The sequence below is a fragment of the Oxyura jamaicensis genome, chromosome 1 (genome assembly GCF_011077185.1).
Source record: "Oxyura jamaicensis isolate SHBP4307 breed ruddy duck chromosome 1, BPBGC_Ojam_1.0, whole genome shotgun sequence".
NCBI classification, from domain to species: domain Eukaryota; kingdom Metazoa; phylum Chordata; class Aves; order Anseriformes; family Anatidae; genus Oxyura; species Oxyura jamaicensis.
The window spans coordinates 76,439,299-76,454,559 of record NC_048893.1 but is presented as its reverse complement, the minus strand read 5'-3'; the positions used below and the strand labels follow the sequence as shown (position 1 = coordinate 76,454,559).

The 15,261-nt window shown below is 37.7% G+C and overlaps 1 protein-coding gene across 2 annotated transcripts; it reads left to right on the top strand.

Annotated features, from left to right (window-relative positions):
• The first annotated feature begins 1 nt into the window (after nt 1).
• On the top strand, nt 2-13,159 carry GOLT1B (golgi transport 1B). 2 transcript variants are annotated; one of them, XM_035311766.1, is made up of 6 exons: nt 2-152; nt 3,894-3,985; nt 5,696-5,874; nt 9,126-9,207; nt 10,196-10,229; nt 10,585-13,159. In XM_035311766.1, the coding sequence occupies exons 1-5, from the start codon at nt 128-130 to the stop codon at nt 10,202-10,204; spliced, it is 387 nt and encodes a 128-aa protein (XP_035167657.1). In that variant the 5' UTR covers nt 2-127; the 3' UTR covers nt 10,205-10,229; nt 10,585-13,159. The 2 variants fall into 2 exon arrangements, with proteins under 2 accessions (XP_035167657.1, XP_035167646.1); XM_035311755.1 differs by lacking the exon at nt 10,196-10,229 and having other exon boundaries at nt 3-152.
• The last annotated feature ends 2,102 nt before the right edge of the window (nt 13,160-15,261 follow it).

The window sequence follows — 15,261 nt, the reverse complement described above, 5'->3', positions numbered from 1 at the left end:
TTCCGCTGCCAGCCTCCTTTCAGCCGGCGGCGAGGCGCAGGGGCTGCGTGTTTCCGGAGGACGTGGCCGCTGCCGCACTCCCGCCGCCGTTTGCTTCTCTCGCCGCCGTTTAGCTTCTCCCGCCGCCATGATCTCGTTGTCGGACACGCAGAGTGAGCGCCGCGCCCGGCCCGGGGGGCGCTGAGGGGGGCCTGGCGCGGGGGCGCCGCAGCTAGGGCTGGGCAGGCCGGGGGAGCGGAGCGGTGCGGTGCCGGCCCGGTGCTGGTGCCCCCCCGCCTTGTGGTGCCGCGCTGGATTCTGAGAGCCTGCTTGTGGGGCTCCGAGAGTGTTTAGAATAGAGCAGAATGAATGGCAGTTCAGTGCTGAACGAGCAGCAGCTGGCAGGTCGCCCCTTTCTAATGCCCCTCTTGGGTGGGCGTCAGAGGTTTTCTGTGGGTCCCCCTCAGTGGCTGCTCGGTGCCTCATACAGCTTGCTCCTGCTGAAGCAGAAGTTCATAGTTGGCATTGAAGGGGTTGTAAGGAGAGGGCCAGACGCATAATCTAAAGCTAATAAAGAAAAACTTGTATGGGAGCGTGGCCTTGTCTTCACTAGGGGTTACAGATGCTGAAAGGGAAAACACAAAGAAATCAAAGTGGGTCCACAGGCACATTAACTGCCAGGTAAAGGAGAATGTTAGGCCTCTGATTTAAGCTAATGTCACGCACGTGGTCCTTTTTTAGTGTGGCTACTGTGAAAGGAAATAAGGCCGTGCAATAACTAGTGTAGTGTCACTTGCAGGAGGATGTGTAAAAGCTGTAAAAAAATAAAGCTTATATCTGTGTTTATTTTGATAGCTGGATACTGAGTAAAGGTACAGGAAAGCCAGCTAAGGCAAAGGATGAAGGCAGGCAGTAAAGCAGGCTAGCAAGATTCCAGGTGAAGGATTTATTGAGATGATTTCATTATGTTTTTATGCTTTGTTACTGAATAGGTAGTAGCTCTTTAGTGTTAATATCAGTTTTATGACCCATTAAATCATTGTGGGCTTTGTTTTTGTTCTTTCATCTATCATCATGTCCAGACTGTTCATTAGAGGAAACAAAAAATCTCTTCAGGATGAAGAGATCTGTTCTCTGCCTTTACTTTTCTTAGATTCTTGTTTGGGACCTTCACCTAACTACTTGTGCTGACTCTATTGCCTTTAACTTTCAGAGCCAAGAGTAGTAGGTAAAATACTGTATAGTTTGGGGTTTTTTAATTTAATTATTTCTCTGAAGTTCTAGAGAGATCCTTGGATATTTTGAAACTCACTCCTGCTTGGAAAAATATAGTTAGCTGTAGAGTCATTAGTGGAGTAGTGTGATAAGTACCTGGGGAGGGGCACTGCATTAACTGACATTTGAAAATCCAAATCTGAAGCTTCTGAAGGACTGCAGTGCATGATTCCATTCTTGTTTTCATACCAAAGATAGAGAACGTGCTGTTGTCTTCCCTGAACTTTCACAACCAGTTTATCTTAAGTTTTAGTATTTGCAAAGTGATTTTGATGTAGTGCTGCAATACTCTCTCACAGCTCATGGGATTTTCACAGAAACATTGAGAAAGCATTGCTCCCACCTCTCAGGAAATCAGTTGTTTTTTTAAAAAAAAAAAATCAGAACATCACATGGTTAGTGTGTATTTCTGCATTCTAGTCACTGAAGTTGTATTTGAGTAATATAGTAGTATTCTGGTGTGGGAGGGAGAAGGCATTCAAAACCAGCTCACACCCTCTATAAAACTTCATTCTTTATTGTTTGCAAAGATGATGTACACAATGGCAATGCTAGTCATACTTAACTTGATATTCTTGGGGGGGTGGGGGGGGGAGGGGTGATCTGAGTTCTAATGTGAATCTGATCAGTAACATCTATTTGAGATGAGTCCAGAAGCATTTCCCTCTGCCAATATATCACCTGCTTTCAGCAGTAATTTTTGGCATGATAATGGTGGGCTCTTTTCCTTTCTTTTTTTTCCTCTGCTAACCAGAGGATATGGTTGGCTTCTAAAGAGAATTTGAATCTGTTGTAGTAGTGATTACAAATGTGTTTCAGGTGAATACAGGAGAGTGTAGAGTAGTTAAGTGCAGCAGCTGTTGGGAGACACCCTCTGCTTCTTCCTAGATCCCTACTTCATGTTCATTCTGAAGGAGGAATGAATACTCACTTCTAAGGGCTGCAAATCTGTCTTACTGGCAGCTGGTAACTCTTTTAGAGCCCTGCCTCCAAGTATTTTCCTCCCAGATTGTTTCTGCTTCTTCTGAAGTAAAGAGCACTAGAGAAAAGGGCAGACTGCAATAGTATTAGTTTCAGTCAGCAGTTTCATTGAAAATACAATTTGTAATTCATCTATGTTTCATCATAAACATTGTAAATGTATGCTTAATTGTAATGGGTTATGTAGTAGTTTTAATCCTGACTGGTTAAAATGTTCATAGGTTTAGTGTGGTGGACAATACTGTACAATTACAGATTTTACACTGTGTGGTCTGTAGTCTTGCTGAAAGAGAAGCCCTTAAGGAAGTTGGGGAATTCAAATTTTTCTTTACTGTGAGCTGTTCTGAATTTATTTGCTACAAATAAAGTTTTTTGTTATATACAAGTCTGAAATAAGCAGTATGATACTACTTTTCTGTTAAGCCCTTCAAGCAACAATAAATCAAGTAACTCAACATTGCAGTCAAAAGGGCAAACAAAATACCTACAGATAACTGTTCTGGCTTTAATTTGGCTAATGGTAGTAGTGAAGGTTTTGGGTTGTTTGTTTTTCATGCTAGACCATACAAAAGTACTGGGGTCTCCAATGTATTCTGGATTGCAAGCCTATCTATAACAACGCTGGCAAAGCTATGCTTGTGTATCCTGTAGGTTTCTAAATTCTCTAGTCATAAGGACAGTGGTAATGTAACAGTGAGCGCATGGATAAATGCAAAGGCTTTTGCAGCCAAGTTGCTGCTGTTCCTATTCATTCAGTCTATGTGAGAGTCAGAGGAAGGCCTTAAAAGTTTGCTTTTAATAGTAGGATGTATTTGTATGTATGTTCTTCAAAATGCCTTGGAGGCTATTGCCAAATGATATTTCTAATCATAGCTTGACACTTCTAGCCTGGTTTCCCAGACAAGCAAAGCTTCTGTCCTACTCTTGCCTACCCAGTGTTTCTTGACCAACCTTTTCAGACAGGCAGAACTCAGAGTATCTGCAAATTTTTGTGACAACTGGCAGGGAACCCAAGCTAATATTCAACAGCAGTCAGCACATGTAATTTGGAAGGAGCCTACAGCATTCATCTGGAATGGTGTTTAATCCAGAAGTTGGGTGGAAGTGCCATGTGAGGTGGAACGTGAGGCCTCAGGAGGATGGGAAGGACAGGATACTTGTGTTACTGCAACAAACAAAATGTTTGTTTGTTTTTTTAAGAGTTGAAAATGGAAAACAAGGCTTCATTTATTCACAAAATCCTTTTCTCTATGCTAGCAGTAAATCAAAAGGGATCTTTGCCATATGTGTATATGCATACATGCTTTTGTTGCACTTGGTTTCAGTATATAATTTCAAATATATCCTTTTTATGATAAGCAGCTTCCACTAGTCTTTCTACTAGTCTAGTAGAAAGTCTACTAGTAGACTAGTCTACTAGTCTAGTCTTTCCACTAGTAGCTTCCAGCTAGTCTTTCTCTAGCTGTTATTGTAATAACATATACAAGGGTGCTTCATTTGTATGCTCAGGAAAGTTTAAGTAGTCATGAAATAGTCAGTGAGATGGTCTCTGAATTTAAAATGTCTTTATTAGATGTTGCAGGTTTCTCACAATTTTTATGCATGAGTTCTTCTGGTGCCATGTTTTGTTACATACTTGATTTTGTTTCTTTTTGCAGAGATTGGAATGGGTTTAACAGGCTTTGGAGTGTTTTTCCTTTTCTTTGGAATGATACTCTTCTTTGACAAAGCCCTTCTGGCTATTGGAAATGTAAGTGTACTCTTCAGTCTTTCTGCACTGCTCAGAATTAAGTATATGATACATTGTTCTCTTTTTAGTTTAATATATTATCAAATTGAAACTGGGTCACAAAAATACTGTGGTAACTTGGTGTAAAGGAGGAGTTAGGCTCATGATTTGAGTGAATCATTTTTCCTGATTAAAGTTAGAGCAGCTCCTATCAATCTAAACATCATACCTCCAGGTCAGGCCTTTGGTGTGTTGTTCAGACAAGCAGCAGCTTGTTTTACAGTTGTTATGCTGATGCAACTAAGATTTTTAGGTTGGCTGTCATTACTAACACGTTTCTTTTTTTGTGATCTTGTAACTGTCAAAGCTAAGTATCCATTTGGATAACAATACTAATTTGTTCTGTTAAATGTTGTTTTGCTGTGCTTTATCAGGGAAGAGAGAAGCATGAATTCTTGGTCCGGGCTTAGAAGAGCCAATTGCCTTTCATAGTAGTGAGCTGTAGTAGAGAGCTGTAATATCTTTAGTCTTTACCAAATTGAAGTTCTTGCTTAAGCAGGATTTTTAAAAAAATCCTAGTGCTGATGCATAAAATTCCCAATGCGAAACAAAGGAAAAACAATGTGGTGTTTCTTAAATCAGATATCGCTGTGTCTCTACTGTTCCTAGCTTTGCCAGCCAGCCTAAGCACACAGCCTGAAAGAGAGTTGCATCCTCTTTTGCTGATATCTAAAAGTTTGTGGTCAAAACTGATCAGTTTCTTTCTGTGGCAGCAGCATCAAACACTCAGATTTCCTGGAGGAAAATTCAAAAGCATACACTTGAATTTGGGTGCATGGCGAAAGAGTAAGAAATAAAATGACACATTTTTCTCTCCTTAATGGAAGGTGGAAATATGAGATCAAGTTTCGGGAAAATGATGAATAGGTAGGAAGAGACAATGAAAGGCTCAATGGTAGCCAAAGACAATGGAAAGGTAGTGTATCCTTAGAGTCTTTTTTTTTAAAAAAAAAAAAAAAAAAAAAAAGAAGAGAAAATTAATTTAAATAAATAACACATGAAGTTCAGGTTTATCTTAATCTTGAGTAAAATCTGAGATACTGTCCCTTTTCAGCAAAAATGTTGGCCAGGTGTATGCTTACAGGATAAAGTAACTTCCCTGTTGCTGAAAGACTTTTAAAGTGGCTTTAAATAGTCTGGACTAGCATGGTAGTGTTCAGCTTGTATTGTTACACAGTTAAAGCTAAGGAAGGTAACTGATAATGCCCTACAGCTTTTTTCCTGTTTTGCCTTTCCACTGATCAGCATGAGCTCTTGAAGATGGCCATGCTGCAGAACAGAGGTGCTTTTGTGGTATGTCTGTTCCCAGTATTGTTGACAGCTAAGATTCCTAAAACAGCTTCAGCACCAATTGTGGATAACGAGGGTACTTATGTTACAGGAAAGACAACTGTTGTCACCAGGTATTCTGACGTGACTGTGTTTGTCAGAGACCACAAAGGTACCCTTCTTAATGTTTTTTTTAAGCAGATAGATGAAAAATTTAGAATGCCAGGTACAGTGCTTTAAGGTGGAGTTTACAAAAGAAAATACTGCCAAATTCTCTCTCATTATCAATCTTGGTATTTAAGTTGTACAAAAATGCAATCTCATGTTTTAGAACAAATATGCATTCTAAACTTAGGAATATAATTGGCTGTTTTCTTTATTTGGTTGTTTTTTATCTTCTAGGTTTTATTTGTCGCTGGCTTGGCTTTTGTTATCGGTTTAGAAAGAACATTTAGATTCTTCTTCCAAAAACACAAAATGAAAGCAACGGGCTTTTTCCTGGGTGGTGTGCTCATAGTTCTCATTGGTTGGCCTTTGATAGGAATGATCCTAGAAATTTATGGGTTCTTCCTATTATTCAGGTAAGACTTCTTTCCAAATTGCTTTCTGTATTGGTACGTGAAAAAATAAATTTATGTTTAGTGGTGCTGTATTGCAAGTGGCAAAATAACATTATTTGAATGTTAACATTTGAAGGATTGTCATTTGAAGTTGTTGGTTTACACTTGCAAGAGGTGAAAAGTTAGTGATATTCAGGACTCAAATCTACTAATGTTTGTGAGGCAGATACCAAAATGATTTTGATAATGTTGCTTATATCTAATCAAATAATTGTACAGTTTCAAACTATTTGGGAGCCCAAATTGTTAGCAGTACTAAGTTTAAGTATTTTATTCTAATAGGCAACTTAAATACCTCGGGTGTTTTTGTTTTGTTTTTTTGTGGAGAATTTGCTCTTTAAAGCAAAATGCTTGGTTACAGACGTCCTGGTTTTGTAACCTTGCTATTTAATTACTGTGGTAGCCCCATGTAAAGATGGTGTGTGTAATGTTTCATCACGCTTGTGCCCTAGGATAGTTAGAATGTATTAGGTGCTGGTTTTGGTTACTGTTGTCCAAAATGCGTTAAGTAATTATGAATGTTCTTGAGCAGCAATCTTTATATGTGTTACATCTTTATACATGTTACAAGAAATACAGTGCATCTGGCACAACGTGTCATTGCACTTCTTATAAATGTAACTGTAAGGGTGAATCCCTCACAACGTGTATATATTTTTATTTACCTTTCCATGGTTGAAGCTCCATACTCTGGAAAACAAAGTAGAAACTGTGCTAATAAGTAAGAAGGGAGGCTTTTATTGGTTCTTGGACTTCTATTCAGAAGACTGTTCTGTTAATAATTATTAATCTAATTCAGAGCCCACTGATTTTTTTTAAGTGTTCAGCTGCTGGCTAAATAATGCAGTCTCTCGTACCTGAAATCAAAACGTTGCTTTCATGCTACTCTTTTCTTCCACTTAGTAAAATATGTTAATCTAACTCTTTAGATATCTCGAGTATTTACCTTGTTTCCTATTGAATGTACAGATTTCTGAAAATTTGTCTTGCAGTTTTAACACATGCTTCTTATTGTTTTACACTGCATTATTCTGAACTCAAGATCACTGCAAATGTTTTGAAAATCACTATTTCACTGAATACGTTGTCACTTGCACATGTCACTTGGGTTTAATCAGCCAGTACCAAATGGAGGAGAGTATCTTTCCAAACAAAACTATAAATTGCTATGTCTAAGCAAATATTATTCATGGATTATCTGTTTGTGCTAGCTAGGGGCTATCAGGATAAAATAACATTGAAGGGATTAAAGAAGGTCAGTAGTTTTCTTTAGGTCAGTAGGACTACTCTTACCCAGAAGAGTATCAACAATGGATAAATAATTCCAGGTGAATGCTGCTCACCTTTTTTAACTGTACCTAGATAGTCCTTTCTAGTGCTTAATAGTTATCAAATAGTTATCAGAATCTTAATCTCTTGCTACAGTGTTAGCTAGCTACTACTTCACATAAAGGTGTGTGTTTTGCTTGACTTGTTAATTTCAACCGCAGTCACCTTTTTGGCAACTTTTTCTGAAGAAGAAAAAAATGTTTCCTTTCCTCATGCACCATTTTATACAATTCCTCAGGACCACCCAGCTTGTTTGCATACCTGGAAATCTTCATGGTTATCACTGGTCTCTGAAGTACATAATTCCCTTAGGCCCAAGGAATAGAAGATCAGCATTGCAGTTCTGAGTTTATGTCAGCCTGTTGTGAGGGTGGGAATTTCTGCATGTCCTAATGACTTCAGTTACAAGGCTCGCTAGGATTTTTATATGAAAAGCCTTTATATATTTCAGGAGCAATTTAGCTGTTCTACTAACTACTTCAGCTAAGGTGTATTTGTGAGGTACTATATTATCCTTTCAGTCTTGTAATTTGTAGACCTCTAAAAACAGTTCCACTAGGTGTTCTGGTCACTGAAGAATTTTTGCAAGTAAGTTGTCATCTTGCATAGCTGGACTACTTTTACACAATCATCTTTCATATACCCTGTAGAAGTAATAGGAGAGCCCCTGTTGTCCACAAAACAAAGGTTAGGTACTGGTGACCAAAAATACGAAAGAGGTGATGTGATTGCAATGATTTCATCTATTTAGCATGTATCATCTCACTGAAGTGAGAGCACCATGACTGCTCTTGTACTCTGATTTAAATCTGGAATGTCTTTCCCTTGTGCCGCAAGTTTCCTATCAGAGGTTTAATCCTTTGCCATACCTTCATGCGCTTAAATCTCATTCACTGGAGAAAGCTATTACAGTACAGTTTCTTGTTATACTCTAAACTGCTTTTGGAGCCTTGCTCAGATTACAGACATTCAAAGTTATGGCTAAAAATACTATCCTACCCATAATGACTGTTTCTTATTCTTGGCTGTACCAACTGTTTTAGTGTCTTATAAGTGGTTTGTGTGCCCTGCGTATCATGATTTACTGGATAAGTGAAATGATCTGGTCTTATTTTTTTTAAATAATAAGAAAATTACAAGGACACGTTGCTGGTATTTAAGATATGCCCAGCAAAAAGTTCTTACCAGTAAGAGAATGGTGAATAGTGAAATATCACTGTTCTGATGTGACTGAGGTTTCATTATGTGTTAATCCTTATTCTATGCAGAGAATGTATAGCTCAACTCAGAATGCGAACAGCAGCTGAATTGCAACAGTTGACTGCAAACAGCTGAGATACTGCCATAGAAATTTCTTTTTACTGCTGCAGATACAAAGTGGATGTTAGGTCATGGCAGCTATCCAAGGCAGCAACCCCTGTGTCATTATTCAAATTTCTGACTTTACATTAATTTGTCAAAGCAGTAAATGTTCAACTGTGTCACGCTTAATTTTCTTTAGTTAATATGAAGATTGCTATATATAGTTTCAAAGGGAATTGGAGTTAACTTGAAGTGCTTTTACATAGGGTATTGCAAGAATGTTATTAGTTGGGAGCATCAGTTCTGTTGATTAAGTTGGATATTCACTTCTTAGTTACTTTTTTTTGAAGAGCTGACTCAAGAGTTATGAAGAAAATGTTTATGTCCATTTAAAGCTTTTCGTGTTTTTTTTCCTTTCTCTGCTGTATGTGTTCATTTATTTGGTAAAATAAATTTCAGTGAAGAAGCTACAGGACTTTAATCTTGGTTTTAAAGTTAACTTCTATTTCTTCATTTCACAGCAACACTGGAACTGTCTAATTATAAAAACTAATAATAATCTTCTGATATCTTACCTAAAGGGGGTTCTTTCCTGTGGTAGTTGGCTTTATTAGAAGAGTTCCAGTCCTTGGTTCTCTCTTGAATTTACCTGGTATAAGCTCGGTAAGTGTTTAGTATTCAATGTAAAATTTGAAGCTTTTACTGTTTTTTGTAATTATTGTTATTCCATTGTTATTGCAATAGTAGGAATGCATTGGAATTAAAGTAGATACACTGACATTCACTGCTCCAAAGTTGTATTCCTGTATAGGTCTTGCACCATACGTATGCAAGTGAGATTCCCAGTGAGAGGATTTTAAATGTAAAAGGAAAAAAAAGACACCTTTGTGGAAGTTGCCACTGCTTAAGCATTATGAAGTAGAAAGAGTGCTGAATTCAGTGCCAGGGTTTTGATTCCTGTCTCACTGTTGGCCTGAAGTGACCACAAAGAGGCAAAATGTGCCACTGTTCTGTGCCTCATCTCCTGTCTGTCAAATGGGAAGGGCACTGTTCTCCTTTGTGCAGTATTTGGATATATGTGTGAAAAGCGGCCTGTGAAAGCATAGAGGATTGTTCACTGTTAACATGCACCTTGTATGGTGAATCCAGAAAATGATCCATACTTGTTCATCAAGTACAATATTTATTCAGGCCCCTTGTACCAGATGAATTCTTGCTATTTACTAAGCTTTGTAATTTTTCAAATGCAGTTTTACATTTTCGTGATACAAGTAGTCAGGGCTTTGAAGACAATTAACAGGTGCCAGAAGGATGCTAACCTAGGTAGACTGTTTTGGTCAACTACTTTTACTGTGCTAATTTCTGTATGTATTTTGCCATAAATGTTTTTAACCCTAGTTTTCAAAGCTACAGTTTTAATAGCTACTACATAAAAATTAATAGGGGGTATAACTCAGATGTATATAGTCTGTTTTTTTAAAATTAGTGTTCAAGATGATCTGTTCCAATCCTACAGTTTAGGCCAAGTTCTGGCTCATTCATGATCAATTGAATGCTTCACTTGTCAATTGATCTTGTCTATTCATTTAATTTGATCATAATGGGGTTAAATCTTGTTATAAAAAGATAATTGTTAATGTTTTATTCAAAGCCTACGTAGGCTCAGAAGAGAATCCACAGTAATGGTCAGTTGAAATATCTTACTTGGTCTACTAATGCATGTGTGGCTGATACAGTATTGTTTTGTTTTGATCATTAAGCTAGCAGCGGTATCTGCATTCTTATTTCCTTTTTCATTCTGTTGCATCTTCATGTTGCACTGTTAATGTCTATATGAGAAAACATGTCATGCAGAAACACAGTTGCAATGTAAGACTTTTAATTTTCACAAACTTAAATCATGAAATCTTGGTGAGTACTATTTGACTCATTTTCAGTTGCATATTAACTGTGCAAATAGCGAGTTATGTTTGAGAGTAATTACGCTGTACATAAATGTAATGCAGCCTAAAACTTTTCTACTTTTCCCCTTTTCTGCAGCTTGTAGATAAAATTGGAGAAAGCAACAACATGGTATAATGACAAGACAGCAGAAGACTGATTCTAAACTTACTGTATTATTTATAAAATCCTTTTGAAGAATACTCAGCACAAAGAGTAAGTTGTGTACAAAGGAAAAGCTTGTAACATTCTTTATGTAACAGTTTAATTTAAAATGTATAGTCAACAATATACATTAGAAAAGAAGCTCAGCAAGTATGCTTCTAGGAAAAGTAACTCCAGAGTTCAGGAAGTAAACTAAAGAGGTGGAAGTCATGGAATAACATGTTACAACTGTTCAAGACTATTTTCGTTGATTTTGGAAAACATGCTAGAGGCAATGAACTCCTTTGGATTTAAAGGTGCCTGTACTTTACATTCCTTATTGTCAAGGTGCAGTAGAGCAAACAGGCCTCCATTTTTAAGGGTGATCCCAACTTATCCAACCTTCTGCTTGCTACCCTCAGAGTGTGCAAAAGAAAAAAAACAAAACGAAACTTCTTGTGTAACAAGAGATGCATCTTTTGCGTGAAAGTTAAGATGACTATTCATCTTTAAGTGTATTGTGACAAGAAAAAGGAAACCCTACACAGTTCTGTTGTAAGCATTCTTGTAAATATGTGGCTGAAATAAAACATTGTTATCTTAATGTTTCAAAGCCAAATGTAAGTTGATTGTATTTGCCTTCCTTTTTGGAATATGCAAAAGGTCAATCTTCAATAACTTCAGTCTTAAATGTTGATTCTGAATGTGTAGAGTTCAACAGGGAACTCTGGAAATTGACTTACACTCCTTCCAGTTTGTTCTCCTCATATTATGTCTGCATCTGGGTGAGAATGTAGCCCCTTCTCATTAACATGAAAACTTTGGAATATGTTTGGTTCACAAAATAAGCATTTGGTTAAGGTGCTGACATGAACCTTGTGAAATGTATCTTATCAAAATATGAACATTTGTTTTTAAATGGTTTGAAGCTAAGGTTTCTTTGTTTATTCTGTAACTACAAATTGACTTTTATTTTTTACAATAATAAAAGGAAAACTTAAAATTCTATGTATGTGAGTCAATTGGGAGTAAATTGAGCTAACAGGCCAACTAAAGATAAGTGCCAATCTCAGTATGTTTTATAAATTGTTACTTGGCTTATCTTCAAATAATTTAAAGCTTTTCTCAATCATAACAAAAATTTAGCTGTTAGAGATTCTTATTTAACCTGGAATAAATGTCCCCTAATAATGCAAGGGTCAAATCTGTGCTTCTACTGGAATGTTAAACTTTGTGCACTTCCAGTAGATTTAGTTTCATAGCGTCCTCACCTTAAAAAAAAAAAAAAAGTTGTATTTGTGAAGGTCCTGTGGTTTTCTGTTAACATTTTTTTCCTTAAGTATAATCCTAAAAACTTAATTAAATGCAGTGGTAGTGTTTCAAGTAGCTATGTAGTCTTAAAAGTCTAATGACAGTTTTTTTCTTATGCATTTAAAATATTTTTTCAAAACAACTTGTAAGAAGAATCCTCACATACTAACCATTCTGGAAGTTGCTACAAAGCTTATTTGTGTAAGGCTTAAGTTTTTTTCACTACAACTGCATTAATGCCTGCAGCCTACTATTTCTAGCTTCCATACTTAATTTGCTTTCTTCTCAAACAGGCCCAAAATAATTCAGTGGGGGGGAAAAAAAATGCCATTACGCTTATGATGAAGAACATCTGAAAAAAATGTTTCTATGAATGTGAATATGAAAAGTCGGCTATATTTGCCTGATAGCATTTGTCTGTGTACAATTTACAGACAGGAGTAAATAGGACTTGTGGCTCCTACCTCAGAGATGAACCAATTTTAACTGCTCCTGCAGATCTATTGAGTGCTAAATGACTAGAAATCTAAACACTACAGCTATTTGGCAAACTCATTGTATCTGCTTTGCTAGAGCAGTGGTCCTTACTGTGGGAATCAAGTACTGTTTAAAGCAGTATTTACATTAGAAGTCAGCTACCTGAAGATTTTTCTTCCTGTCTTTTGAGAAATAATCCAATGGGAGAGATGGATTGTACCACATGACTCTGGAACTCTGACTGAAAGCAGATCACTTGGTAAGCTGAAGTACACTCACCGACAAGAAATCTCCTATCTTTCAGAGGTGAAGGCACTGCTGTGTATGATCTTTTAGCCCTCTGAAGTTGATATGTAGGCAGCTCATCTTGCCTCTACTTAATTCATTTTTTTATTTTTAAAAAGTCAGTTTTTGTCAGATGTGAATTGTTGTGAGAAGCATCTGAGGGAACAAAAGTGTATGTTGAATTTAGCATTGTCTTTATCCCTCAAGGTAACATTGACTTTCCCACATTTTTGTCAAGATAAATGTGGGTGGCAGCAACGGTCAAAACTACTTAGCCTTAAATGTTTGACCTTGTAAAAAAAAAATCTCTAACAGAAACGTGTTTGGAACTTTTCCCCTTTTAAATGTAACTTATAACTGCTGTTTCAAAAATCATAAGGATGGATCTTATTCTGAGCAAATGAATATTGTAAATATACTTGTCATACCTTGAATAAATGGGTACCTTTTTCTATAATGTCTTTGTGTCTCCTTACATGCAAATTTTAAGTGTTTTGACAAGTTTTCCTTTCCAAAGGTTAATGAGCATGCTTTGTTACTGCCTTGCTGTCTTACACTGATGTTATTTGCATAGCAAATAGCCTTTGATTAATCTTAAAAAGAAAGGTTGCCTCTTACAATAAATCTTTTACATAAGTGTTGTGGTTTAACCCGGCCGGCAGCTAAACACCACACAGCCGTTTGCTCACCCTCCCCCCTCCTTCTCTGGGATGGGGGAGAGAAACGGGAAAGTGAAGCCTGCGGGTTGAGACAAATATAGTTTATTATAATAGGAAATAATAATATAATAATAGTGTGTACAAAACAAGTGATGCCCAATGCAATTGCTCACCACCCGCTGACCAATGCCCAGCCCAACCCTGAGCAGCCGGCCCCCCACCCCAGCTAGCCACCCCTAGATATTGTTCAGCATGCTGTCAGATGGTATGGAATACCCCTTTGGCCAGTTGGGGTCAGCTGTCCTGGGTCTCTCCCCTCCCAGCTCTTGCTGCACCCCCAGCCTGTCCGCTGGCAGGACAGAGCGAGGAGCTGAAAAGTCCTTGGCTTAGTGTAAGCACTGCTCTGCAACAATTAAAACATCAGCATGTTATCAGCACTCTTCTCATCCTAATCCAAAACATAGCACCCTACTAGCTACTAGGAGGAAAAATAACTCTGTCCTAACTGAAACCAGGACGATAAGCATCCCCCTCTTTCTTCTTTAGGCATCTTCCTATATATAAGATGTTTCTTCTTTTTGAATCAAGGAGCAATCCACATGTAATGCCTGGCAAATAGGATGTTCTCAACTGTAGTATAACCCGCGAAAGCCTTTCTTCTGCTTTGTTCCTCGTTAAATTTCACTACTGCAGTCAGAATTTGTTTATTCAGGCAGGAGTTACAACTGGAGGCATGTTCTCAGTTGGTTGTTCACATTCTAGTTTCAAACATCACAACAATAGGGAAATCGCAATTAGGTGAGAAATGCTTACTTTGTTAAACTACCCTGCCCTCTTCACATAGGAAGAGAGGAGATAGTTTATGAGGAAGAAAGGCACACGTCTAGCACTTAAAGCAGGTCCTGGTCCCTGTGCTTTCAGTTTAAGTTATGGATATGAGCATTACTTCTCTCACTTCTCTATATTCTAGAGAGTGTGACCTGATAAGCAGGCTCACTATTCTGTGGTAATGTGCAAGGTTACAGCGGGCTGTTGTTTATTTTCAGAGAGAGCAGGAAAACAACAAAGCAGGCATTTTAATCTGAGGTGTTGTGTTGGTTCTGTGTGCTAGTTCATGCCCTAAAAACTTACTTTGAAGTTCGGGCCTCTCAATTTTACCAGAGGTAGTTCTATCATAAGAATTCCAAAGAGCTAATGCCTTCTGATTTAAAAGGAGAAAAAATAAAAAATAAAAAAAAAAATCACAGCTATACCTAGTTATATTTGTTAAACTGTGAGAGATATAATGTTAATCTGTGTATAGTTCATGGCCAGTAACTTTGAGGGAACTGTTGCCATTTATTAACCAAGAATACTTTACCATTGTTATTGCTCACAATATGGTGCCACTATTTTCAGAGCCTGTGTCAGGAAAGTTATTAAATAAATAAATAAATAAATAAGGCATTTCCTTTCCTCTGCAGGAGGTGTTACAGGCAAGGCTTTATTGAATTACTGTTTCCTTGACAGACTTCAATGTACAGACTATTCTAGCTGCTGCCCTTCTGGTTTGTTTGATGACAAAGCTGGAAAATGGAGTCCACTTCCCTAAACTGACTGTGTTGTGTGTCTCCCTGCTATCCTTCTTGGATGACATCACCAAATCTTAGTCTCCATCTCTCTGGCTGCTGTGTCCTGGCTTCCTTTGGCTATTAAATTCTACTGTTCAGGTTGCTCTTACCAGCTCTGACAGCACTAGCATGCCATTTCAAGACTAACCTGTCAGAATTTGGTTTTGTGTTCCCTATTTGTTCTCAGTTTTACACCTATAGTATTGGTCTTGGCATATTAAAGCATCTTTTAGAAGACTTGCTTAGTCCAGCAGAGATTCTGCAGCTGCTGTAATCCCTCTTCCAAGCCA

Coding starts and splice junctions, on each gene's coding strand:
- GOLT1B (XM_035311755.1), top strand. CDS start 128: ATGATCTCGTTGTCGGACACGCAGA. Junction 5,875..9,125: donor GGGTTCTTCCTATTATTCAG/GTAAGACTTCTT, acceptor TCTTACCTAAAG/GGGGTTCTTTCCTGTGGTAG. Junction 9,208..10,584: donor ATTTACCTGGTATAAGCTCG/GTAAGTGTTTAG, acceptor CCTTTTCTGCAG/CTTGTAGATAAAATTGGAGA.